The sequence below is a fragment of the Canis lupus genome, chromosome 2 (assembly GCF_003254725.2).
Source record: "Canis lupus dingo isolate Sandy chromosome 2, ASM325472v2, whole genome shotgun sequence".
In the NCBI taxonomy this organism is placed as follows: Eukaryota; Metazoa; Chordata; class Mammalia; order Carnivora; family Canidae; genus Canis; species Canis lupus.
The window spans coordinates 71,049,575-71,075,246 of NC_064244.1; the positions used below are offsets into that span (position 1 = coordinate 71,049,575).

The 25,672-nt window shown below is 43.1% G+C and overlaps 1 protein-coding gene and 1 non-coding gene across 4 annotated transcripts; both read right to left on the reverse strand.

The window, feature by feature from the left end:
- Window positions 1-2,147: 2,147 nt before the first annotated feature.
- PPP1R8 (protein phosphatase 1 regulatory subunit 8) lies at window positions 2,148-24,088 on the reverse strand. Of its 3 annotated transcripts, none has more exons than XM_035713336.2 (7): window positions 23,955-24,088; window positions 20,101-20,161; window positions 14,187-14,340; window positions 12,447-12,667; window positions 10,799-10,943; window positions 6,301-6,365; window positions 2,148-3,605 (listed from the first exon to the last, which is right to left on the reverse strand). In XM_035713336.2, exons 4-7 carry the CDS (start codon window positions 12,510-12,512, stop codon window positions 3,252-3,254), a joined length of 630 nt encoding a protein of 209 aa, XP_035569229.1. In that variant the 5' UTR covers window positions 12,513-12,667; window positions 14,187-14,340; window positions 20,101-20,161; window positions 23,955-24,088; the 3' UTR covers window positions 2,148-3,251. The 3 variants fall into 3 exon arrangements, with proteins under 3 accessions (XP_035569229.1, XP_025302706.1, XP_048961641.1); XM_025446921.3 differs by lacking the exon at window positions 23,955-24,088 and adding an exon at window positions 22,112-22,266; XM_049105684.1 differs by lacking the exons at window positions 20,101-20,161; window positions 23,955-24,088 and adding an exon at window positions 17,154-17,178.
- On the reverse strand, window positions 18,449-18,614 carry LOC112660691 (small Cajal body-specific RNA 1). The gene has a single exon (XR_003137139.1). It is a non-coding gene; the product is annotated as a small Cajal body-specific RNA 1 (non-coding RNA).
- Window positions 24,089-25,672: the final 1,584 nt, after the last annotated feature.

Sequence of the window (25,672 nt, forward strand, 5' to 3'; positions counted from 1 at the left end):
CTTCTCTACTGTCCTCACCCTGTCTGTCCTTCCACTAAAGCGCTCAGCCGTGACAGCACCGCTAGTGTGTGTGCACATGAGTGCCTCCTTCCAGAAGGCAGGCCTCTTGCAGACAGGGTGGTGCACTTCTGCGTGCCTGGTCCCACATTTCCATCCATGTTAGTTGCAAGAAGTGGGTCCCCACTGTCATGGTTTGCTCACAAGCAAAAAGAAGGATCCAGACAGGATCTCGTAAGTCCTTTGGACTCTAGAATTCTGATTTGCAGCTAGAGGACATATTTTAAGCAAGCTGTCACCAAAAGCTAATTTTAAGCCAGAAACACCTGGGGAATTTTTTTTTTTTTTTTTTTTTTTTTTTTTTTTTAGATTTTATTTATTTGTGAGAGACAGAGAGCAGGGGGAGATGCAGAGGGAGAGGGAGAAGCTGACTCCCCACTGAGCACTGAGCAGGGAGCCTGATGTGGAGATTGATCCCAGGACCCTGAAATCATGACCTGAGCCAAAGGCAGATGCTTAACTGACTGAGCCACCCAGACACCCCAGGGTAGGTTGCTTCCTGTCCACAGGTGTCTTTCACCACAGGGTTCACCACCCACTCTCACCCTGGGAAAGGGAACAAGGGTCATCCCCTCCCTCCTTAATGGATGGCCCATGAGTGGGCACAGGCCTCGGGGGAAACCTTGCAATTGCTTCTCCTCCAGAGTAGGTCTGTGTCCCAGGCTTGGGGGATACTGTGTCCCACAGCAGTGTCGTGCTCACTAGAGTGATAACCATCTGCCAGTCCTTGTGGTGAACAGGAGGGGCTTATCCACCAGAGGTCCCGTCTAGAGCTGCATTAAGGGCGAGAGGCAGCTGAGCCCCTGTCTGCAGTGCTCATCTTTGAGAGGCACTACAACATGACTGGGATGAATCGGACATATGGTGCCAGGTGAGCCCTACACACATACACACTCCTTTGTGTCACGGAACTACCAAAGTCCTCCTTCCACTAAAGTCAAATGGGCACTTGCAGGGAAAGGTGGAACTTGGCAGGCGTGGATATTCTCTGCTGAGTTTTTGAGACAACACTGCAAGTTTCCCTCTGTGACTCAGATTCTGAAACCAAATAACACACACTATAGGCTCCCTCACCAGGAAGGGTTTATTTTATTATTTAAACTAGATCTAAGCCCACATGTAACTTGCAGTAAGTTGTTCAGGTCAGAAAACTTTAACTCCAAAACAAACCTAGGCATAGAAAGAGCTCTGGCCTACCGAGCACGATGGTGGGTGTGCTACCCACAGGCCAAGCACGTCCCTCACCCTCACACCTCCCGGAAGTTGTGGAAGCCCACGCTCAGGCTCTGGATTCAGACTAAAGTTTTGCTGCAGTGGGATCACAGGGAAGTTTGTTTCTCGTCTGTAAAGTGGGGATAAAAACAGGCTTCTCCTTAGGCCTGTGGAAGTTAAATGACTTGCTGTAAATGGTGGGCAGGGTGGACAAGTGCTGGGTGAAGGACTGTGGGGAGCACTAACACATCACCTTCACTACAGTACGAGGGAGGTGTCCTGGTAAGATGGGGACCCTCATCTTTACAGAAGATAACAAGTCAACTTCTTACACAGCTGAGACCTTACGGATCCGTTTCTCCACTGGCTGCTCCGGCCCCAAGGCCACTCTCAGCCCAAGCGATCTGGAAGCTAGTTGGCATCTTCACCACAAAGCCACTCCCTGCCTATGAGGTCCTGCTGTGCAAGACACACACATGTGATCCAAACTCTGGCTGAAACCCCTACAAACCTACACAACTTGAGCCTCCCGAGCTGGAGAGCTGGTGGGCAGAGCAGCCGGAGGCAGAGAGCTGGCGACTCATGCAATGCCCACCCGGGACAGGCGCCCTGAAGCCCAGGCTCCTGGTGTCAGTTCTGTGGCTCTGCCTCCTGATGAAGGGCACCAGGCACCTCTTAACCCACTTTGCTCAGTGAGGCTTCAGTCTGGGGACTGGAATCTCTAATTAGAATTTCCACATTCAGCAGGGGGCATCTTTATTTGTGGCAATAAAATGGGGCCAGAGCATCACCTCCCAAGCCCGATAGCTGTACCTCTGACAAACATTCCCGATGGTAGCGGGAATCCTTGATGGTGACAAATCACAGACTGCACGAAATGACAAAAGTTACGTTTAATTTACAATGTAATAAAGGTTACAGGTAAAAAGCTACACATAAAGCGTGAAAAGGCCTATTACACAAATGTACAAATCTCTGTACAAAGCTCATATCACTGTTTGCTACCTTCGTCTCCTACGTTTGTTAGCTGGGCCGAGTCCTGGAGCTCTGGGTTAGGAGAGCTCTCAGTAGAGGAGGGGAGAGCCTCTGAACCAACACTTAAAAATGTCCTCTTAAAGACATCAGTTACTTGCAAAGTAAAATCTTTTCCTTTTTAATTGGAATTGTTGCTCTAACTGGTCATATCCTTAAAAAATTGCCTTCACAACACACTTGAAAAGGAAAGCAACACCTTAGAGGACAGTACTCTGGGATCAAACAAGAAACTTCGGCAAGTAGAGCACTCAGGTATGACAAGAGAAACAGGTGAAGTGCCAACAATACTCAAGTTTCAAACTACCCACCCATGTCTATGGGCGCTGGTCACAGATGAAGGAAAATCAAAATGTTCTCATTCCAACAGAAAGGACAAAAGAGAAAAAAGCCTAACTATTGGACCTCAAAACCAGTGACTTAGGCAAACATAGAGTCGAAACCTTAGTTTAACTAAAGAATTCTAAACCCTCTTCTGACCGACCTGGGATCCATGGCAACCCCTTCGCTATCTGGGACTTACAGGGACAATAAACAGAAATCAGGCTGCTGGACCCACAGGCTGGTTGATGCTGCTGCCACCGCCACGGCTCTAGATCCCACCTGAGGGCCTGGAGTTTCCCCCCACGGTACGGGACTTTAAATCAAAATGACCCTAGAACGAGGGAGAAAAGAAAAGGAGGTAATGGAAGGACTGGGAAAGAGCCAGGGCAGCCTACCTAGCAGGAAATAGGAAATACTGCTCTATACTCAAAGTGTTCTGAAGACAGGTCTTTATGGGATATTTCAACCCCACCCCCAGCTTTAATAGTACATGGTTAGGGCCCCAGGAGACATTCTGAAAGACGAGACCGCACACATGGAAAGTTTTTCTCCCTAGTTCATTAGCTCCCCCCTCACCCTTCCACCCAATTCCCACCCAATCCCACCCTTCTCCATGACCAAAAATATCAAATCAGTAAGGAAGGTGTGGGCTTCTTGCCCGGCCAAGCCTCTTTTGCATATTTTTTCTTCTTGGGTTCGTTGACAGCTTCGGGGTTATAGACTGCAGGGTTTGGTGCAGGGTTCATGTTCACTGCTGACGGCACGACGGGAGTCAAGTCCACGTCAGGGGCGAGGTTCGGGTATGGCATGGGCAAGCCACCGATGAGTGCTGTCCCGTGGATACCATGCGGCTGGGAGCCGGCTTCGCTGTGTGTGGGGGGCAGGCCCCCATAGAGTCCTCCACTGAATGCAAAGTTCTGCATGCGCCTGCTCCCCGATTCCTCCAGGCCCAGGGAGCCAGGGCCTTCCACCCGCTTCTTCTGTGGTTCAGAAGGAACAAAGGAGGCAAGAGGTGAGGCACAAGAGGGTGTTAGTTAGCCTTCTTTAAGCCATCCCTAGAAACTTGGGAGAAGGCCCCAATCCCTTGGCTTGCTCTTCCCAGGACAACTTATTTCACTATCCTGAAATCTCAGGGTCTGAAGAGATGGGACAGTTGTTGTCTAACATGGTGGCCCCCAAACACTGCTCCCCACAAAGGGCTCACCATCCTGAGAAAAATGAAGACAATGTATAAGCTTTTCATAAAACTTGTCCAGTTTAGGGATCCCTGGGTGGCGCAGCGGTTTGGCGCCTGCCTTTGGCCCAGGGTGTGATCCTGGAGACCCGGGATCGAATCCCACATCAGGCTCCCGGTGCATGGAGCCTGCCTCTCCCTCTGCCTGTGTCTCTGCCTCTCTCTCTCTCTCTCTCTCTCTGCATGGAGCCTGCCTCTCCCTCTGCCTGTGTCTCTGCCTCTCTCTCTCTCTCTCTCTCTCTCTCTCTCTGTGTGTGTGACTATCATAAATAAAAAAAAAAAAAAAAAAAAAAACTTGTCCAGTTTAAGTGATTGCTCTTTATCTCAAGGTCATAGCCTCCCTCTCCTTTTGACATTAAAACACCCTTTTAGGAAGCAGAGGTGATAACAGGTGATAGTTAAGTACTTAAATAAAAAGTATCTTGTTGACTGCCTGATTTTTAAACATTAATCTGAAACAAAAACAAATCTGCAGTGATGGGAAGTAGTTTACTGGGTGCTGGGGGCTGACAGCAAGAGAACATAAGGGAACTTTCTGGAGTGATGTAAATCTATATATGAAGTATATAGTGGTGGTTACCCACATGTATATATTTGTCAAAACTTAAACTACAAACTTAAAATGTATGCATTTTATTGTATATAAATTATATCATAATAAAATTGACAAACAAGTAAAAATATCTGCTGCTTTTATACTTTTTTAAAAAAGTAATCTCTACACCCAAAGTAGGGCTCAAACTCACGACCCTGAGATCAGGAGTCCCATGCTCTACTGACCAAGCCAGCCAGGTGCCTGCCCCGTTGCTGGTTTTATACTTTTTTGGGTTGGTGGAGAGAGGGGTCAAGGGAGAGAAGAAATCATAGGCAAGCTCCCGACTAGGGGCTCAATCCCACAACCCTGAGATCATGACCTGAGCTGAAATCAAGAGTCAGACACTTAACTGAACGAGCCACCCAGGAGGCCCTGGTTTTATACTTTAATGACAACAGAACATTTCAAAGGAAGAAGCAAAAAGAGAAAAAGAGCTCTAAGAGAAATGTCACATGAATGCTATGAAGATGGAAAAACATTCCATCTGTACTTTTTCACACTGCCTTATGAATGTTCACGCAAGATCCCCCTCCACCCTCTACCCCTTTTGGATTAAAAAAGACTAACCAAAAATTTGACATAGTTAATCAATCTAGTTTGATACAATCCATAAAGATTTTTTTTTTTTTTAAGTAGGCTCTAGGGACGCTTGGGTGGCTCAGTGGTTGAGCGTCTGCCTTTGGCCCAGGGCATGATCCCGGAGTCCTGGGATCGAGTCCCACATAGGGCTCTCTACATGGAACCTACTTCTCCCTCTACCTGTGTCTCTGCCTCTCTCTGTCTCTCATGAATGGATAAATAAAATCTTTTTAAAAATAAATAAATAAATAATTTTAAAACAAACAAACTAGGCTCTACCCCCAGCATGAAGCCCAATGCAGGGCTTGAACTCACAACCCTGAGATCAAGACCTAAGCCAAGATCAACAGTTGCACACTTAACTGACTGAGACACCCAGATGCCCCTGAAGTTTTTTTGTTTTTTGTTTTAATAAACCTTTCTATAGTACATCTGACTAGCATCTTCCAATCACTTCCTGAATATCTCTAATTCCCAAGGATCTCACTACTTCAATGGGCCATCTGCCCCCTTTGGACAGTCTATATTGTCAAATAATTCTTCCACATGTTGAGCAATCAGACCATCTCTGTAACTTCCACCTCTTGGTTCTTCAACACACCTGATCTTTCAGCCTAATCCAGATCTGGGCTGCCTTTCCTATCTGTGTCATTCCCAATCACAACACAAAGGCATGGCCAAAGCTGGAGGTGCTGTGCAGAAATGCAACAATGCCTCTTCCTCGCCTAATAGCTTACTTGGAGTCAAAAGGGAAGGCTAAAAAAAAAGTGGGCCTCTCTGCACCCTGCTGGGAGGTAAGCTGAGACTCCCAGCACACCATAATTTACACGCAGCATAAAGCTGGCCCGTCACCTGCAGTCTTTCTATGGCATTCCAGATCCTTTAGATTCAGGTGGAATGAAAGTATTTCCACATGATGAAAAATAGGAGAAGAGCAAAGAATGTGTGTTGTTGTTTCTTAAGATTTTATTTATTTGACAGAGAGAAAGAGAGAGAGAGAGAGCACACACCCATGTACATACAAGCAGGGGAAGCAGCAGGCAGAGAGAGAAGCAGACTCCCCATTAAGCAGAGAGCCCAATACAGGGCTCAATCTCAGGACCCTGGGATCATGACCTGAGCTGAAGATAAATGCTTAACCAACTGAGCCACCCAGATGCCCTATAGAGAACGTGCTTAAAACTAACATTTACCTACACGTGTAATAGAGTGGGTTTTTAAACTAGACTGTATGGCATTTCAAATCCTGTTACAATGTGCTTCCTACCTTGACGGGGACCACAGCAGTCTGCACCATGTTCCGGAAGCGACCGACTGAGGGATCCACATCCTCTGCAGAAGACACAAGAGCTGGGTTAGTTTGATACTCTGCTGGGAAGATTAAAGCAATAGGGCCCACTGCAAACAAAGTAATCACAACTCATATTAAAACAGTAAAATACAGCTAACACTTCAAGTGCTTACTGAGTGCTGGCACTGCATTAAATCCTCACAACTCCACAAGATGAGGACGACTAGAGTCAACATCTAACATCTAACACACATGCTCAGGCATAGAGGAGTGATGTGCCTGGTCCAGTCACCATGCAAGGTTCAGCATGACTCCCCAGCAGACTCCCCAGTATGATTACTGGACAGACCAGGATTTGAGTCAAAGCAGTCAGAAACAGGCCTGGGCTCTGGACCACTGCAGTGTACTGCCTTCCCAAGTTCTTTCCTATTCCATATATGTCCCTCTCTGAAGGAAGAAACCAAAGAGCAGATTTCATCAATCCCATGTTAGTGATAAAATAATGACATGTGACACATAAGCAGTAGTCACATACCATGCACCTTGACGATGCCCACTGCTCATTACCAAATGACAGAAATTGAGATTCAGACCCAGGGCTTCCAAGTTAACTGGCCTTCCGACCTGAACAACTGTATACAATCAAGACAGGGGATCTGAAGCCCCCTGTCTGGGCAGAATGGGGAGCAGCTCCCTTTTTTTTTTTTTAAAGATTATTTATTTATTTATTGATAGAGACACACACGGGGGGGGGGGGGGCGGGCAGAGACACAGGCAGATGGAGAAGCAGGCACCATGCAGAGAGCCTGATGTGGGACTAGATCCAGGGCCTCCAGGATCACGCCCTAGGCTGCAAGGTGGCGCTAAACCGCTGCGCCACCGGGGCTGCCCGGGGAGCAGCTCCTTTTCACAAGTTACACACACGTTATTGTGTCCTACAAAGTTTCTAGCCTCATTCACTGCAGGAAGAAAGTGCTAGGGAGCAGCTCCTTTTCACAAGTTACACACACGTTATTGTGTCCTACAAAGTTTCTAGCCTCATTCACTGCAGGAAGAAAGTGCTAAGACCAAGTAAGGGACATGCTTGTAACTCTCTCATGCCTCATTTATTGCACATCAAGCACAGGAATAAAGAGCAAGATACTGTCCTGCCTTTAAGGAGTTTACAGTTGAAAAGCTGGGCAGGCTACAGTACAATGAAGGGGGCAAAAGTGTTCCTGGAGTACAGAGGGGACAACTGGGCTGGATAACCTAGGATGACCAGGACCTTTCTCGATGAAGGCTGAAATCGTGGAAACGGGCAGGTAAAATTACTATCATTAATTTAAAAACTATGGGATCCCTGGGTGGCGCAGCGGTTTAGCGCCTGCCTTTGGCCCAGGGCGCGATCCTGGAGACCCGGGATCGAATCCCACATTGGGCTCCCGGTGCATGGAGCCTGCTTCTCCCTCTGCCTATGTCTCTGCCTCTCTCTCTCTCTCCCTCTGTATAACTATCATAAATAAATAAAAATTAAAAAAAAAATAAAATAAAATTCCTTTAAAAAAAAAAAAAAAAAACTACTCCAAGCCCCCTTTGTCTTAATATAGTGATGGAAAGGAGCAGTTTCCCTTATAGGGGCTGTAGATCTTATTTTAAATGCAGAAAGGGTGTCTGCTATTCAAAGAAACACTCCTACGAATCCCTTTGGAAAACAAAGATTCATTATTTGAATAATTAATCCCTGGCTTATTTAATAAGTCTGGTTTTTCACATATTAGGATGCCTCCAAAGAATATACCCTGGCATTACATTCACAACAAATCTTTGTTCAGTGAATGAACAAATGAATGACTTTTATATGAAGAAAGAAGAAAAGATCCAGGCTCATCAGGAAAGAGATGAGGTTTCTATAAAAGGCATCCTTACCTTTTTTCTCATCCCCATAGGAGCCCTGTTCCAATCATCCCTTCAGCAAGGAAAGCTAAATGAAGCACAATAGCAACCGGAGCCCAAGAGGAGTGGCTAATGGAATATGCACTCCACATGTTCAACAGGCCTCTGGAGAGGTGGGGCTAACTCTCTGAGGGCTCCTTGTCCTGTGCCGTGCTGGCTGAATGGTGCTCAGGCTTCTCACCTTCTCCTCATGTTTAGTCATTCCACTCCAAGAAAGAGGATACACCCATTTCATGAGATGTCTGCCGCTAAAGATCTACTGACAAATTCCCTGCTAAGTCTACTTCTGGTATAGGAAAAGGTTGTGTGGATAAAACACAAAAGTGGTAATTGAGGACAATGGGGATAATGGCTAACATTTGCCAAGGGCTTACAGATTGCCGAGCACTGATCTAAAGTATTTGTACATTTGTACATATATTAATCGTTTAGCCTCACCAATCCTGTGAGGCCAATATCTGTTCAGTTACTTGGTCAAGGTCACAGAGCTACTAAGTGGAAAGGTCCATTTCACACTCAGGTCCTCTTAACGGCTATGTTAGGCTCTGTCTGAATACACATTCTGCTCCAGGGCAATATTTTTTTCTTTTTTTTAATTTTTAAAAAAGATAGATGATTATTTATTTACTTACTTATTTATATTTATTTATTTTTATTTGAAGGGAGGAGACAGTGTAACCACAGTGATGGCAGGGACAGAGGGGGAGAAATGCCAGCAGACTCCACACTCAGTACAGAGCCCAACAAGGGGCTTGATCCCACGATCCTGAGAACATAACCTGAGCCCAAACCAAGAGTAGGATGCTTAACTGACTGAACCATCCAGGTTCCCTCAGGGCAATAATTCTCAAAGAGAAAAACAGAGCAAATCAGACTCTGAGTTCTGAAACATATTTAAGATTGACCAGTCCAGTGATTCCCAAATTGCTGGCTATTCATCAGTACAAATAAGAGCTTGTTTAAAACTATAAATTTTTAGGTCCAACCCCTAGGAATTCTTATTCAATAGGTTCTGGGGCCCAGGAATAAATTTCCCCAATAGGTCACTCAGCCCCTGCCTAAACACTTCTGTTGGGCATTCACTGCCTGGAGAGTAATCCTCTCTATCCACACACCAAACGAGCGAATGCCTTGATCTTTCATAGGACTCTTTTTAAATTCTTCTAAATATAAGAAGGATTTGTTGTTGCCTTTTTTTTTTTTTTTTAAAGGTTTATTTATTTATTTATTCAGAGAGAGTGAGAGAGAGGCAGAGACAGGCAGAGGGAGAGGCAGGCTCCGTGCAGGAAGCCCGACATGGGACTTGATCCTGGGTCTCCAGGATCACACCCCGGGCTGCAGGCGGCGCCAAACTGCTGTGCCACTGGGGCTGCCCTTGTTGCTTTTTATGCTGAGCTAAATACTTCTACTCACTGGCTCTGGCTTTGTTTATTCCTTTTCCTCTAAGGTCAGTCCTGCAAATATCCAAACTACAGTGGCTGTGCCTCCTCAAGCATGGCTCCCCTACATTCTCAGCATTTGGGGGATGGTTTTCCATAGCTGTGAGTCTCCTCCTCCCTCAGGACTACATAACACATTTGGTAGTTGAGGCCGCACTTGCATTTGGTAACCCGTTTGGGTGAAGTCTGCCCAGAACATAGGTGAGTGGGGTTACTGTCTATTAATGCAACTTTACTCTTCTATTAATGCAACTTAAGCTGCACTTGATTAGTTTCCACATCCCCCTGATGACTCAGTCAATTAACTAAACTCCCTAGATCATTTTTTCCCCATGAGCTATCACTGGAATGGATCTTCTGCATTTAAATAATTGATATTTTGAACCTAAGTGCAAGACCTGAAAGTTATTCTCATTGTATTTCATTTGGGAAGTAAAACAACTTGTTAGTTTGGGATCCTTGTTTCCATCCAATGAGACTGACTTCAAACAAGGTTTTCGGAATCTCAATTCTATCCTCATCATACAAACGATACCTCCTGGCTCGATGTCATCTACCTACCAGAGAACTTGACATACTATGTGAGCCCAATAAATGGAGGTTGAATGATGGAACAAACTGGTGAACTTGATGACCTTTCCATAAGCAGATGCTCTCTCAGCTTGCTGACATTTCCATACAAACTATGCATTAAATCCTTATAGAGAGGCAAGTCTTCAGTGCGGTTGATGGTGATAGGTTTTCCAATCTTAGAGTTACCAATCATACTCAGAACTCCACAGACAGTAAGACAACAAACAACTCTACTTCAACCTCCACTATGATACAGACTTGCAGGATCAGCAGGTGGGAATTACAGCCTCGCACTGTCTGCTGAATTACATGGGTCCTTCCTTTGGCTACTTCTTTCAAAAGGCAACTGGATAATGCTTGAGTGTTTGAGGGTACTCCATCAACGACCTGTAAGAATCCTCTCTCCTTTATATAGCACTAGTTATCCTACACCTTGTTGAGAAACATTACAACTAACCTACACATTGTGCACACTACTCTCTGAGATCACAACCTTTTCATTGGAAGAAACTAGGAAGACACCTCACCTGGGTTGATGATCTCATCATCCTCACTGAAAGTCACCCGCGAGTTCTTCCTCTTCCTCTTTGGTCTCTGAATGTCGAGATTCCCCTCCTCAATGGTCAGGGTGGAAATCCGCTTGTTGTGGGCAGTGTTGAACTCTGTCAGGTTCTGGGCCAGGGTTCACACAGACAGACAGGAGTCAGTACACAGGAAATCTGAAGGATACTATTAACAAGCCTCTTTTGACAGACTATGGAACATCCTCACTGACTAGGGGGCAGTGATGGTCACAAAGAGACAAAAAAGAACCTTGGATTGAGAACAGATTGTCTGTGCAAATATCTTTGAGTTGAGGTTCTGTGTCTTGGGGGGAAAGAAAGACTATCATGTATTCATGCTGCGAATTAAAGAATGTGACCAGAATGAACTCCCTGAACTGCCTTCAAGTAATGAAACAGAGATGAGAGAGGGCAACTGACAGGTTCTTTCCGCAGCCCTCCCTACTAAAGCTCAGAAGTACAGGGTCAGTGCATTTAATATTTGGCACTAATAGTTTGTCACTCCCTGTCCCTGTATATGGCCCCATTTCTATTCATAACCACCTATCTATTTCAATGATTAACTTGGCCTCAGCACTGCTGCCTGCCTCTTCCCAAACCTCTGGACTTATTCCAATCTGCACTGCAGTCAGAGACATTCCAAATGTCTTGAGAATCAAGACCCAGGGAGGACCTAACAAACTGAACCTAAAAGACAGGGAAGCACAGAAGCAACCTGGAGGAGAAATGGGTAAGAGTGACTGTCAGCAAGGTGCCCTGCTATGAGGCTACTTCTTTTGAACAAAGTAACTTCTAAATTATAACGATTCTGCTGTACTTTTCTTCCCAAGAGCTGGGAAACTGCCTTGATGAACAACAGGTAAATGCATGAAGAAAGTTAAGGACATGCTGGCATTTGGTCCACCTGAATAGACCAATCACACCAGTGTAGCAACAGACATGTAAAGGACAACAGTTGCATCACAAACCACTGGGGCTGGCCTCTAGAAAAGGAAAACTTTAGCACTTTAAAATTACATCTTATAAAATTCATGGCCTTTGAGGGCAGCTAGGCCTCTAAGACCAAAAGCAGCCTAGTTCTATTCAGAAGATTCTTAGGTTATTTGAACCATATCAAAAAAACAAAAACAAAAACAACATAACTGAATGAAAGCTTCAGTTTCTCTAAGCCTGTGCTATCCAACCAAGCTTTCTGGGTGATGGAAATGTTCTATATCCTTGCCATTCAATATGGTAGTCACCTGCCACATGTAACTACTGAGTACCAGAAGTGTGGTTAGTAGCTACTGCATAGGACCGTGCAGCTCTAGAAATGTAACTCCCAGCCTTGGCTTCTAATATCCAGTGAGGATGCAGAGAAGACCATGAAGGTCTACTGTTAGGAACTCCTTGTGAGGTCTGGCTGGACACAGCCAAGTGTACACAGCAGAGCTGTTCCAGGTGTGTCACATCAGGCCACAATGTCCTGGCAAAATGGCAAAGCTCACTACTGGGCTCAAGAAAACCTCCTGATTCTAAGTCACTGGTATTTCAAGCTACTCAGAACAGCTACATACTGCAAAAACCAGAGTCCCAAAAGACAAAATAATGCCATAGACGGACGTGGAATTACATCAAGCTCGGTCTCCTCCTCTGGAAGCCCCAGGAGGCCCTTGAGCTCATCATCCTCTCCACCCATCTTCTCATCTCCCTTCACAGCTGACGGCAGTGTCTGAGGCTTCTCACGTAGAGTGTAGGCCCTTGTGGATGCGCCAAACGAGACTGTGGAATCGATGGGAATTTGCTGAGGCTTGTGAGGTTCCAACCGAATGTGACCCAAGAAAGTGCCGTGTGCTGGGAATAATCAAATCAGAAATATAAGAGAGAAAACAGAAACAAAAACCAACCGGAGTTGTAGGAGGGTGAGTAGCTCCTCCCAGCACATTAGTTTTGTTTTTTTAAATGAAAATAGCACTGGGTCCACTTTGCATCTCTTGTCATTGGTCACAATGAAAAGGAAATTCTTCACTGAGTCTTAAATCTCTTCAGTGGATTTCTTACACATCTTCAGACATGTCCTTACCCCATATAACAAAGACCACTGCTTGCTCTCTGCTGCCAGACAGCTTTGGCTTCATTCTGGCTCCAGCAGAAATGGCTCCAACCCAGCAACAGCCATGCCCCACAAGGCAGAAGACAGACATTGCTGTGCTCTGACCTCTCCAGCCCCAAGTATAAGGAATATAAGAACTTCTGGTCTGGTGGCAGTTATATTTGGGTTTTCTCCAGGACAATAAAGGATGTTGGCTAAAATAGGCCCAATATGAATGCCAAGGAAAGCCAATATCCTACTGGAGAGTGTGAATATTTTTCCATGTCTGCATTCTGCATGTTATAAAATGGAGAGAAAAGATGAGATAAATTTGCAAGTAAGTACTTGTGAGACAAGGCGCCATTATATAAGCAGATTGGGTGTGTGTGTGTGTGTGTGTGTGTGTGTGTGTATTAGAGAGGGGATAAATAGCAGCACATGATCAGCCCAGGAGCAGGGGACTTTACACTTGTTTTTTTAATTTAAATTCAATTAGCCAACATATAGTACATCATTAGTTTCAGATGCAGAGTTCAATAATTCATCAGTTGTGTGTAACAACCAGTGCTCATCACATCACGTGCTTTCCTTAATGTCTGTCACTAGTTACCCCACCCCCTACCCCCCACCTCCTGAGCCTTTACATTTTACACTCTATTGATACATGGGCAGAATGAACAAACTTTAGAGCCCCATGCAGTTAAGTCTCAATTGCTTTTCTGGGATTATCTTTGGCAAAGTTGAAAATCTTAACTTGGAATATGCTCATGGAATAAAAATTGGTATTATTAGCAAGTCAAAGCAAAATGTAGCTGGAATAAAGAACCCATCATAAAAAAATTAAAAACTGAAATTTTAAAATTAAAATTTTAATTTCACTGAAAGCAAGTATTTTTTAATGTTCTGCACCACTAATTCTAATACTAATTCTAATGGAACCCTCCTTAGCTTCTGCTTTAACTGGACAGTTTTACTGCAGTCCTATAAACACCTGAATTCCCATAGCCCCTGGTTCCTGGGTATCTTTTTTGGGGTTCTCTGAATATACCTATTGCCTTTTCCAGGACATGACTCCCCAAAACCCTCTTCTCTTTCCAGTCATCAATTATTTCAGGAAAATAGGAGATACCTCAGAAAGAGAGAAGAGCTGATTTAAAAACCAAACATAAACTTCTTCCCTATAAACAATAAAACATGATTTCAAAACTGAAGAACCCAAAGAGCATTTTCACATTACCCCAAAGGGAATGTGTGAAAAAGGATAGGATGTGAGTTACTTACTACTGTTGAGATCTATTAGGAAAACTCTCTTCAGATGCTTGTGGTAGACCAAGGCAGCGTGGACCCGAGAGCAAGACTGGTGGTCAATGGTAAAGTCACACAAATCAGGGTTTCTCCCAAATAAGTAATACTTCTTCTCATCAATAATCAGTTTCTAAATAAATATTAAATTAAATATTACTTAAATCTTGTTTCAACAGGATTTAACAAAAATTCTTCTAATCTAGTAAGCAGAGAATCTTGAATAGATAAAATTTCTTACCAAGGTAAAAACAAAACTATTTCCCACTATTCTTCAAGATAAAGAGCTCAGAACAATTTACTAGCATTTTTGGGGGATGGATGGCAATTAATCTCCCCAAATGCAGTGGTTTAATGTCTTGTGTTGGTATGAAAAGAACTTTTCTTAATTCTATTAGATGAATGTGGCCTGTGGGAGTGGCTATCTTCTATCCATTAGGAATTTAAGATTTCACTGGATCTTAATTTTAGGTCAACCAGGAAACAAGTACAAAGCATGTCCACAGGGCAGCCAGGGTGGCTCAGTGGTTTAGCGCTGCCTTCAGCCCAGGGCATGATCCTGGAGACCCGGGATCAAGTCCCACGTCAGGCTTCCTGCATGGAGCCTGCTTCTCCCTCTGCCTGTGTCTCTGCCTCTCTGTTTCTCATGAATAAATAAAATCTTAAAAAAAAAAAAAAAGCGTGTCTACAAAGTAATAAAACTGTTTAGAAAATTTACATTCAAATGAGTATTAACAATTGGCTAGGAAAGGAAAAGGGTATAAATACTTATGCATATTTTAATCATGCTGCCATAGCCCCAAAGTATTTTCGGAACCCTCTTTAGAAAGTGCATTTACATTAGATATCATTGTATGAGCACCTAAATCTAACTCCATTGGCTACAAAAAAAATATTATTCTAAGTTAACTCTACATGAGTATCTGCTGTGTCAAAACATAGAACTACTTCATGGGGCAAAGACTGTCTAGGTTTGGGGGAGAAACGTATTGGTGTTAACATGTATTGACAGACTATTTACTGCTAGGCATTTTAAGCATGAACTCATCTAATTTTCAAAACATCTCTGTGAAACAAGTATCACCTCTACTGTTAAAGACAAGAAACAGATTGAGAGAGATGAAGTCACTCATCCAAGATGGCTCTGCTGGTTAAGCAGCAGAGCTGGGATTTGAACTCAAGTGTTAATGACCTGCATGCAATGCCATTATTCTAAACAATGTGCAATGGGTCTAAAACAATTCTAAGAGAAGAGCTCTAAAATGTTTCTAGACACTGCTATGCCACTAAAAAGAACCCAAAACTATAGAATGCCCCAATATCATAGCAGAAAGGAGGATTTCACAGACCAGCAGACTATTAGTAAAAAAATTATATGGGGAGAAGAAGCTGATGTAACATTGTTAACTTTTTATTTTGCCAAATAAGGACATTAAAAAAAACTGTCACCAATTAGTATCATCATAATCATTTTATAGGGATCCCTGGGTGGCGCAGTGGCTTAGCACCTGCCTTTGGCCCAGGGCGCGATCCTGGAGACCCGGGATCGAATCCCACGTCAGGCTTCCGGTGCATGGAGCCTGCTTCTCCCTCTGCCTGTGTCTCTGCCTCTCTCTATCTCTCTCTGTGTGACTATCATAAATAAATAAAAATTTAAAAAAAAAATCATTTTATAAAAGAAAGGTCATTTCAACACCAGATAAGTAGGAAGAGTAAAGATAAAGGACATTCTTTGAGCTCATTTTAGCTTTATGGAACACTCACAATATTGTCCTTATTTTTCTTTTAATTAAAAAAAAATTCATTTACGTAATCTCTAGACCCAACATGGGGCTTGAACTCACAACCCCAAGATCCAGAGTTGCATGCTCCACCACCAAGCCAGCCAGGTGCCCCACTCTTATTTTTCTTTTAATCCTGGATCAGTAAAGCCTTTGCTGATTGGTTGTAGATTGGGCTGTTATAGATGAAGGATTCTAAATGAATTATTGCTAACACTTCTCCCAGTTCTAGAAATCTACAACTTGAATATGTTATGTTTTTCCTTTACACACGTCTCCTTAAGCTCTAGTTCATATTTCACACTACACTCCTCCTAAAATCCCCAAAAGAAGAAAGCACAAAGCTGAGTAAAGAAATTCAAGTTAGGGCAGCCCGGGTGGCTCAGCGGTTTAGCACCGCCTTCGGCCCAGGGTGTGATCCTGGAGACCCGGGATCGAGTCCCACATCAGGCTCTCTGCATAGGGCCTGATTCTCCCTCTGCCTGTGTCTCTGCCTCTCTCTCTCTCTCTCTCGATGTCTCTCATGAATAAGTAAATAAAATCTTTTTAAAAATTTAGAGAAAAAAAAAAAAAGAAAGAAATAGTCAAGTTAGTATGGTACCAGGCTAGGACTCAAGAGGCTTAGATTTCATTCCTAGCTGTGTCACTGAACTCACAGTGGGCCACTATTCTCCTCTATGTTTTAGTGTTCCCCTTATGAATCCAGAAATATACCTCAAACTGATACTGTAACAACTGCTGAGCACTTAAGTGCCATACACTCTGCTAAGTTTCCTGCTGTCACTTCATCTCCACAACTACTCTGTGGGGTGGGTCCATACTTTTATTCTTATTTTTATGATGACGAAATTGAGGCAAATTCAATTTGACAAAGAAAGTAAGTAACATATTCAAGTTCACACAGCTAAACACAGTAGTTGCCCCCTTATCCATGGGGGATACATTGCAAGATCCCCAGTGGATGCCTGAAACCTCATATAATCTCAAACCCTACATATATTGGGTCTTTTCCTATACATACATATCTATGATAAAGTTTAATTTATCAATCAGACATAGTAAGAAATTAACAATAATAAAATAGAACAATTATAACAATATACTGTAGTAAAAGTTAAGGTGAATGTGGTATCTCTCTCAAAATATTTTATAGTACTGTACTCACCCTTCTTGTAATGATGTAAGATGATGAAATGCCTATGTGATGAGATGAGGTGAGGTGAATGAAACAGGCACTGTGACACAGCATGAGGCCACTACTGACCTTCTGACAACATGTCAGGAGGATCATCATCTGTGTCAGTACTTGAAACCATGGGAAGCAAAACTGGATAAGGGGGGGACACTATTGTATTTGTAAGCTGGATTAGAAACTCAGGTCTGTCTTACTTGAGTCCAAGCTCTTTTAAGCACTACATTATAGATTTTCTTCACTCTACCTACATAAAAAAAAATGCACCATAAGGCAAGGAACATTTTGAGAAATGAATAAGAACTATGGGTCACATTCTTAATTTTTCTGTTAACTATCACTTATCTAGTCTCTTTCAAGTTTAGCCTTAAGGCTCAATTGGTTCAAGCTAGCCTAGGTATGTGGGTCACCTTTGGGAAACTGTCCCACAGTGCCCATCTGCTGCTAGCAGAGCCTGTCCCAGGTCCATACCACTATGGAGCACCAAGATTTAACAACAGCCTGACAGCTCATTCAACCATCCCCATGTCATCTCCAAATTAAGATTTGGGTTACAAATAAGACATTGATTTAGAACTGAGAGAGCCCTGAAATTTCAACATTTTGTTCTCTCCAGCTAGTGTCTACACAGGCTGAATCTCATGGCATTTCTCATTCATATTTATATGCACGCAGATTATGTCTGCAAAAACTTAGATTTGCTAACTACATTGCTCATAGGCTAGTCTCAAGGAAACAATGTATAACATCACCCACTCCTGGGTTCTACTATAATATTGACCAAATTTCTATAATTGTAAGGAGCCAAAGACATACCAGACATACCTCTCTTAAGTATTAAGAGAGGGAAAAGAGGAGAAAGGGCCTCTAAATTAAATATATATATATACATTCATTACTAAAGACACCTCAATTACAAAAAGTTCAAATATATGAGGATAATAGTATGTTTTAGAATCAAGGAAATGAGGACGCCTGGGTAGCTCAGAGGTTGAGCACCTGCCTTTGGCTCAGGGCGTGATCCCAGGTCGGGGGATTGAGTCTCACATCGGGCTCCCTATAATAAGGAGCCTGCTTCTCCCTCTTCTATGTCTCTGCCTCTCTCTCTCTCTGTGTCTCTTACGAATAAATGAATAAAATCTTAAAAAAAAAAAAAAAAGGAAATGTGTTAATTCTTCAACAATGTCAAGTGAATGAAATAATGCACTGGCTTTTAAAAGTCACTAACACCACAATTTCTTCACTAGGTATGGCTAATACCACTATCCAGTTGTGCCTCTGAGTTATAACTCAGAGTGTGTCTTTACACACTGGGCTTAAAAGACTCATGGCTTTTGTTTTAATATTGCACTTCTTAAACCCAGCTATCACAACACATCACAAGCCTTTGGCACAAGGCTAGGATATAGATAGCTCGGTTAGTATCAAGTGCTGCCTAAATCCTTAAAAATAAGCACATCTTATGTCTATTCCTCTCAGAAGCAATACAGTGATGTCTAAGGATTGTAACTTGACAACTGTATGGCAATTCAGCATACCTAAGAGCACTAAAAGAAAACATGATCAGTTAATGGAAACCAGTAATCAGAGGGGTGTCTGACAAATTAGAGTGCTTTGAAAATATAAATTATTTTACAAAGGAAGGTGATATTAGCATTAAGGCTATGCCTCATTGTCTGCTTCTTTCTATTGCAAATTAAAGATTTACTTAATCTAGTAACAAAATAAATCCCTATACATCTTCAAAGCTTCATGTTATTTAGCAACCATATTTTATAGAATAGTTTATAGTAAAAAAGATTTTACAGACATTTTAGATAAATTATTTCCTTGAACAACCTGGATGTTTTAGAACCTTTAAGATAGAAGTACCCAGGACAAAAGGCCTCTTTAAAGAGACTGGCAAAGGGCATGATGAGTTAACAGAATTCCTCACAAATCCTACCTTAATACTTTGCAAAACATCTGGGTCTCCTTCAGGAGATCTCACAGATGGCTTAACCATGGAATATCTTGATTTTTGCTATACATGCTAAAGAAAAACAACTGCATTAAATAACAGGGCCTTGAACCTGAATTCTGAGTAAGTAAACATAAAACTGCTCTAAGACATGAAGACTCACAACTCCATGGTCATACTGGGTTTAATCTCCATTTCTTGGTAAGTAAATGGTACCATGAGGATTAAAAAAAATGTATACAACCTAATAGCTAATCAAAATACATGAAGTGCCATGTGATGTTCATTCTAAAAACTTGTATAAAAGCTGGAATTCTGCTAAACTTTTCCTGTTTAGTACTTATTTCAATCATAATCATGTAATTTTTGTGTGACTGTGTTTCCTACCGGATAATCTGAAGACAGAAACCATGTTTGATGTGTTAACTGCTGTAGTCCCTCTGCTGAGTACAATGACTGGCACACAGTAAGCATTCATTCAATAAGTGTTTTGAATGAATGAATCAGTTTCATCACCATGCCATTCTCTTTTTTGAGCAAGCATCTTAGCTTACTATACTTCTTTGAAGGACTTGGGCCTGAATTGCATAAATGCAACTTAAAAGTGAAACACAATCTACATCATTCTTTCTTCTTCAGTTACCGCATATCTTGGAATTTCTATACAACTCCATATACTCAGAATTCACAAAGTCCAGTGTGATGGGGATCTATAAGCCTATGATCAATTAAAATCCTTCATCTGGAAGGTGAGAGAAGTCACAAAAAACTCAGTGTCTGTGGGAGATACCAGGTTTGAATGTGTTATATCACCATGTGCTTTTAATAGGAAAAAAAAATCAGGATGAACGAAAGTAGCATTGCTGGAAAACAAAGCACAGGAGAGGGGGTGGAAAAGTGAGTCATTGGCAAAAATGTTTAGTGTGATGAGAAAAAAAAGGAAGACATGTATTTCCATACCTCAATTAGCTTGTCTCCTTTGACTACATCCAGATGTAAACCAGGTGGGGGTTTACCTGCCCTGAAAAATAAGAGTGAGAAAAGTATTTTCAGCATAAGTTTGTAAATGCCATTTACAATCACTGTCCCATTCAACAATGCAGCTCTCCTACCAGCCTATAATTAGTTCATGTTCAAGCAGAAATGTCATCTACTTCACTGTTATTACAGCTCCTTTCTACATTTGACACTTCCCCAGTGATTCAATTGCTCTAAAACAGACTTTACTGGATCTGTATTTAGAGCAGCACCAAAGAAACCTATATTTTAACACTGAGTATCTACCTCAGAGAAAAAGCAGCACAGAGAGTCCAAGTACTATTGCTGGGGTAGTCTGGTTACTTAAGAGTTTGAATCTGATTTACCAGGACCACTAATACCATATAAAGGTAGAATAAATCAGTTGATGTTTGGGGCTGATCAAGATTAGTCTTATCACAGAATAAACATAAGGTTCTATCCTGAGCTTTGAGACCAAATCAGAGGTGCATATTTAGGGGGCTAGGGCAATCCAAAAGCATGCCCATAAAACCAGGTACCAATAAATACAAGAGATATTTGTTACCCTTGAACAGGTCTTTCTACAACGGCATGTTTAAGGGGAACTGTTCTCTATGTTTCTATAATACTATTCAAGGTATTGCATGATATGTCAAAGCACCAAACAGTGCCTGGTACATACCAGACTCTAAAGAAATGGTAGGTGATTCTCAAATAGTCCCTCCCAAATATAAGTTTACAGATCTGGTCTAACTTCTGAAATCAATGCAGCAAGGGACCAAAACGGACATACAATTTGTAGACTGAAGCAACTGGGTGAAAAAAAAAACCAAAAAACAAAAACCAAAAAACGCAGAGGGACCCAGAAAACAGCCACACTCTCACTTGCTTCTGACCTTTGCTCCTTTTAAGTTTGAAGAAAGAACAATCTTGCCAGAGTCCCTACATTTGCCCCCCACCGCCCCGTGCACGCGCGCGCACAGACACGCGCGCACACACACACACAATACGCATCCTCATCCATCTAACTGAAGATGCAACATAATAATCTCACAATCCTGCCCCAACTCCTCTATGGCAGCTGCTGAAAGGGCAGTGCATTCGACAAAAGCCCATTTTGTCCTGAAAAGGGAAAGGAATGTTAAATGTTACATCCAAAATATGCTTTTCTGAACTCCTACTATGTGCCTGGCTTAGGCCTGGGAGCTGGGAACACAAAGATGCATCAGACAGCCCTTGCCCTTGAGGATCTCAATATAATGGGAAAGGGAAACGCATAATGCATAAACTGTGATGAGCTACAGCAGAAATAGCTCTAACTCGGACGGTCTCCTTGTAGGGCAATTCATATTTATTCACCTCATACTCCGCTCAAAGACTAAATTAAATCATCCCATCATTTCCGAGAGCTTGAAAGGGCTTGAAAGGGGTTCATCCCAACAATGACTGATGCCCACTTGTGTCCGGCTGCGAGGTGGGTCAGAGCCGTCCCTGCCCTCAGGGCGCTTCCAGTCTGCGGGAAACAAGTACCGCACGGGAGATGCAGCGACCACAGAGGGATGCGGGGCACTGAGCCTGGGCTGGGGCCGGGAAGCTGGCTCGGGCGCGCTCGGGACGGAGAGCAGCGGGGCAGGTACGGCGCTCCACAAGAGCACCAGGCACTCAGTCAGGAGTTGGGGTAAGTTCGCGGCCAAGGCCCCGAAGCGCCCCGGCAGCCGGCTGATCGCCCAAGGGACTGCCTAAGCGAGCACCTCAGAGCCCCCAAGTCCGGGTTTCCTCAGTTTCTGGGCCCGGGCTCCAGGCTCCCGGTTCCTCCACACGCCGCCCGGCCCGACGGACAGTTCTCCCTCAATCAGTTCCAGGGTCTCTGAACCGTTCGGGTTGCTGCGAGAAATGAGTAGCCCCGCCAGTCCGGGCCAAGCCAGGCCAGGCCAGGCCAGGCCACTCCAGCCCTGGCCGCCCCGCCACTCACCAGGTCGGACAGTCGAACAGCGGGAGGCTTGAGCCGGAGTTCGCGGCTGCCGCCATCTTGCGTCTCCCCCTCCCATTTGGCGGGCCCTAAGCACGCCGGGAAACTGGAAGACCCAGAGGGGAGAGGCGGCATCCCATCAGTCTGTGCGGACGCACTCGCGCGCGCGCGCACGTACACCTACGCACGCACGGGACGTGTCTGAGTGGTAGTGGAGGCTGGGGACTGATTTTTAAGTTCTTTTTTGGTATTTTGAGATCGCTGGCCTTCTCTGAAAGTCTTGGCAGGCTAGGGCTTTCCTTGGCCGGGAAGTGTCTAAGGAAAGGGGCTTGTAAGAAGGTGTATCAGTCTCCCTGCGTTCTCCAGACACGCTCCTGGGCTCTAAACTCTTGGGACCCTGCCCTTGCACCATCCGCGTTTCCACCCCAATCTGGAGAGAAGCTAGAGGGCAGAATTTAAGAGAATGGGGTGATCATTTCTCTTCTTCTGGACCTTCTCCGCAGAGCTGCATGCACGCTCTTCCCCTTTCTAATGCAAATCTGGGTCTGAGGATTTCTGTAGATTGTCTGGGAGGCCACTTTAGGGGATCATCTAGTTTGTTTATGAAAACTGGACAAACTGCAGCAAAGGGTGGATCCTATCAGAAGGAAGACGTCCAAATCTTAACTGTGCATGAATGAAACAGTTAAACTGTGGCCCCTTTGGATTTTAAAATTTTGGTCATAGTCATTAGATAGTGCAAGGAAACGCTGGGATTCAGGCCTGCCCTAGGCCTACCGCTGTCTGAGAGAGACCAGTAGCAGGGGGTCTCGTTGTAATGGGTTTATTGAGTGCTGACTTATCTGGGCAAGTAGGTGTTTGTTTGCTTGCTTGTTTTTTTCAAGTAGGTGTTTTATATAGATCGTCTCATTTAATTCTCAAACACTGTTGAGATAGGTATAACGATTCCTGAGGGGAGGCTCAGAGAAATTGAGTTATCCAGTCTAACCCTAGAACAAGTGGTGAGTGGGATTCGAACCTAAATCTGTATGATGCCAAAGGCGATGCTTTTAAATCACCACTGTCTCTTATACTTAGATGTTGATAGTTAGATTTGTTATTAGCACACAACTGATTCCCAACACTTTCATTTTTGTAGAAAACATGAGAGGATCACCTGGCCTTTTTTAAAGACACCAATTGCAAAATTATTGTTCACCCAAAAACAGGCACTGCACCACAAGTTATCTTTATGATGGAGTTACTTTTCTTGATTCCCTGCCACTGGTCCTTTGGATTTTTAAATCAAACATCAGCCTGATGTTTGCCCTTTTGACATCTCCAAGGCATCAAACTTTAACTGCAGCATTATGTTAACTTGGATTTTTAAATTCTTAGGCAGGCAGAAGACTTATCTCTTCCTCTGACCTTCAAAAGCACAGTAAACTTATCCAGCAAGGATGCTGATTGGATCACTTATCAAATGGCCTGTTAATACTCTCTTTTTTAGACATGATTCCAAAAACCAGGCTTATAAGAAAAATACACATTCTAAACTTAGTTTCAAGAAAACAGGCTATCAGTCGTCCTTTGAGCACAAGTACATGATTCTTGAGAAGGAATTATTCTCAAGTGTTTTGAGTGTACAGAAAATAATGAGGTATTTTTATCTACAGAGATTGTCCAGGACTTTTAGGTTCCATGCCCTTTTCAGGCATAAGGTGGTACTGAAGCCACTTCTAGGTAACAGTGACATGATAACATCTTATCAACTCTGCCTTTCAATTACTCAGTTTGTCTGTAGTCCATTATTTAATTCCTTCTAGTGCTGATTATACACCTAAGAAACCTAAAGCTATATTCTTACCCTTATAATTCTTCACTCCTTGGCCATGTTTCTTGTTTCCAGCACAGCTGACATTCACACTGGCTTCTGATGTAATGGCACCTTACATTTACCTAGGTCTTATAAAGCAAAATGCTCTTTGTTTGGGCGCCAATGATGTCAGTATAGATCAGCAAACTGAAGGGCAGCAGTCCCTGAAATGGAAAACCTGATGGGCCAGCTGCCTTGGGATTTTGGTATCTCAACTAAGATTAATTTCTTAGACTTTGAGACCTCTGTAGAAGAGAACCTAGAGATATTAGAAGCATATTGATGTCAGAAAACTTTCTTAAAACATCTTTTATTTATGAGTGATCAAATGGAGATGCTGAAAAAAATTGTGATTGTAAATGGATACTACAAACAAGAGGCTTCATTTAGCAGGGTGGTGAATGAAAAGTTCACAGGGTGCTGACCAAAGAAAAGATTGGGCAGAAATTGTCACTACTCCAGATTTTTAGAGAATGCTTCATGAAAGAGGAGGTGAGCAGGACAGTTCTATCAGTGATGCAAAAATGCAGTGTAGTATGTCTCAAGGTGTGGATTTAAAGTCTGAGTGCTTGAGATCAAATCCTGGTTCCATCATTCCTAAACTGTGTGGCCCTATGGGCAGATTACTTACTATGCCTCATTTTCCTGATCCATAAAAAGGAGGCAGGAACATATAAATTTTATATTTAACATAGTAAATTACTGGTAGTAAGGGCTCAAATATTTTCACAAATGACCATGCACATGTAGAGCATTTCCTCTAGCCTTTAAATTCTTGTATTAGACTACCATTCCTGGCTTCAGCTGCTTCAATTGTAAAGTGATGGGCTAGTCTAAATGAGTGTCTCATAGACATTAAAGATGTCATGGACCAGGGGGAAAAAAGTAATATAGTGGTGCCAACTTTTATTTTGTCAACTAAGGAGATTTAAAAATGAAGACTTCTGACATCACCACCTATTCATTTTTATAGTCTTGAAATGTCCTTTTTAAAAAGTTGGAAGGTCAAATTATCTCAGACTCAAGACAGTACTTTAAAAAGCCCACTACATTTTTCTCATTTCTTCATGGGCTGGTCAAAACTTAGTCCATAATCAGAATCCAACATTAAAAAAATCCTATCATTTCAAGTTTACCTCTTAAAAATTAAGTGCTACATTGTACTCAACCAAATTTCATTTTGCTTAAGTATTATTTTTTTAAAAGATTTTATTTATTCATGAGAGAAACAGAGAGAGAGGCAGAGACATAGGCAGAGGGAGAGGGAGAAGCAGGCTCCACACAGGGAGCCTGATGTGGGATTTGATCCTGGGACTCCAGGATCATGCCCTGGGCTGAAGGTGGTGCTAAACCACTGAGCCACCCAGGCTGCCCTTGCTTCAGTATTAAAATAAACTACTCAATTGGCCTAAAAGTAGATCAGGTGTTGGGTATCAAAACCCTTCACACTATATCCTAGTTAAATGGAGAGTCTAAAGTTGTATTTCATAGCACTGGAAAACAATACTGAAATATCCTGTGAAACTTAGGGATACACTTAACATGTTTAGAAAAGCAGGAAGAAGCAGGTGATTCCTAGCCCTAGGAAACAGGATAGACTGAAATATGAGTTGGGTTCTGGTCTGCATTTAGTGATGAAAAACAAAAGCTTTGGGGGATCCCGGAGTGGCTCAGTGGTTGAGCGTCTGCCTTTGGCTCAGGGCATGATT

What these genes read in the sequence shown, in the direction of transcription:
- PPP1R8 (XM_025446921.3), bottom strand. Translation starts at nt 22,167, where the DNA reads ATGGCGGCAGCCGCGAACTCCGGCTCAAGCCTCCCGCTGTTCGACTGT. An exon ending in AAGGAGACAAGCTAATTGAG is followed by an intron (nt 14,341 to 20,100) that starts GTATGGAAATAC and finishes ATATTTATTTAG; the next exon opens with AAACTGATTATTGATGAGAA. An exon ending in CTGCTGTGGTCCCCGTCAAG is followed by an intron (nt 3,606 to 6,300) that starts GTAGGAAGCACA and finishes TCTGAACCACAG; the next exon opens with AAGAAGCGGGTGGAAGGCCC.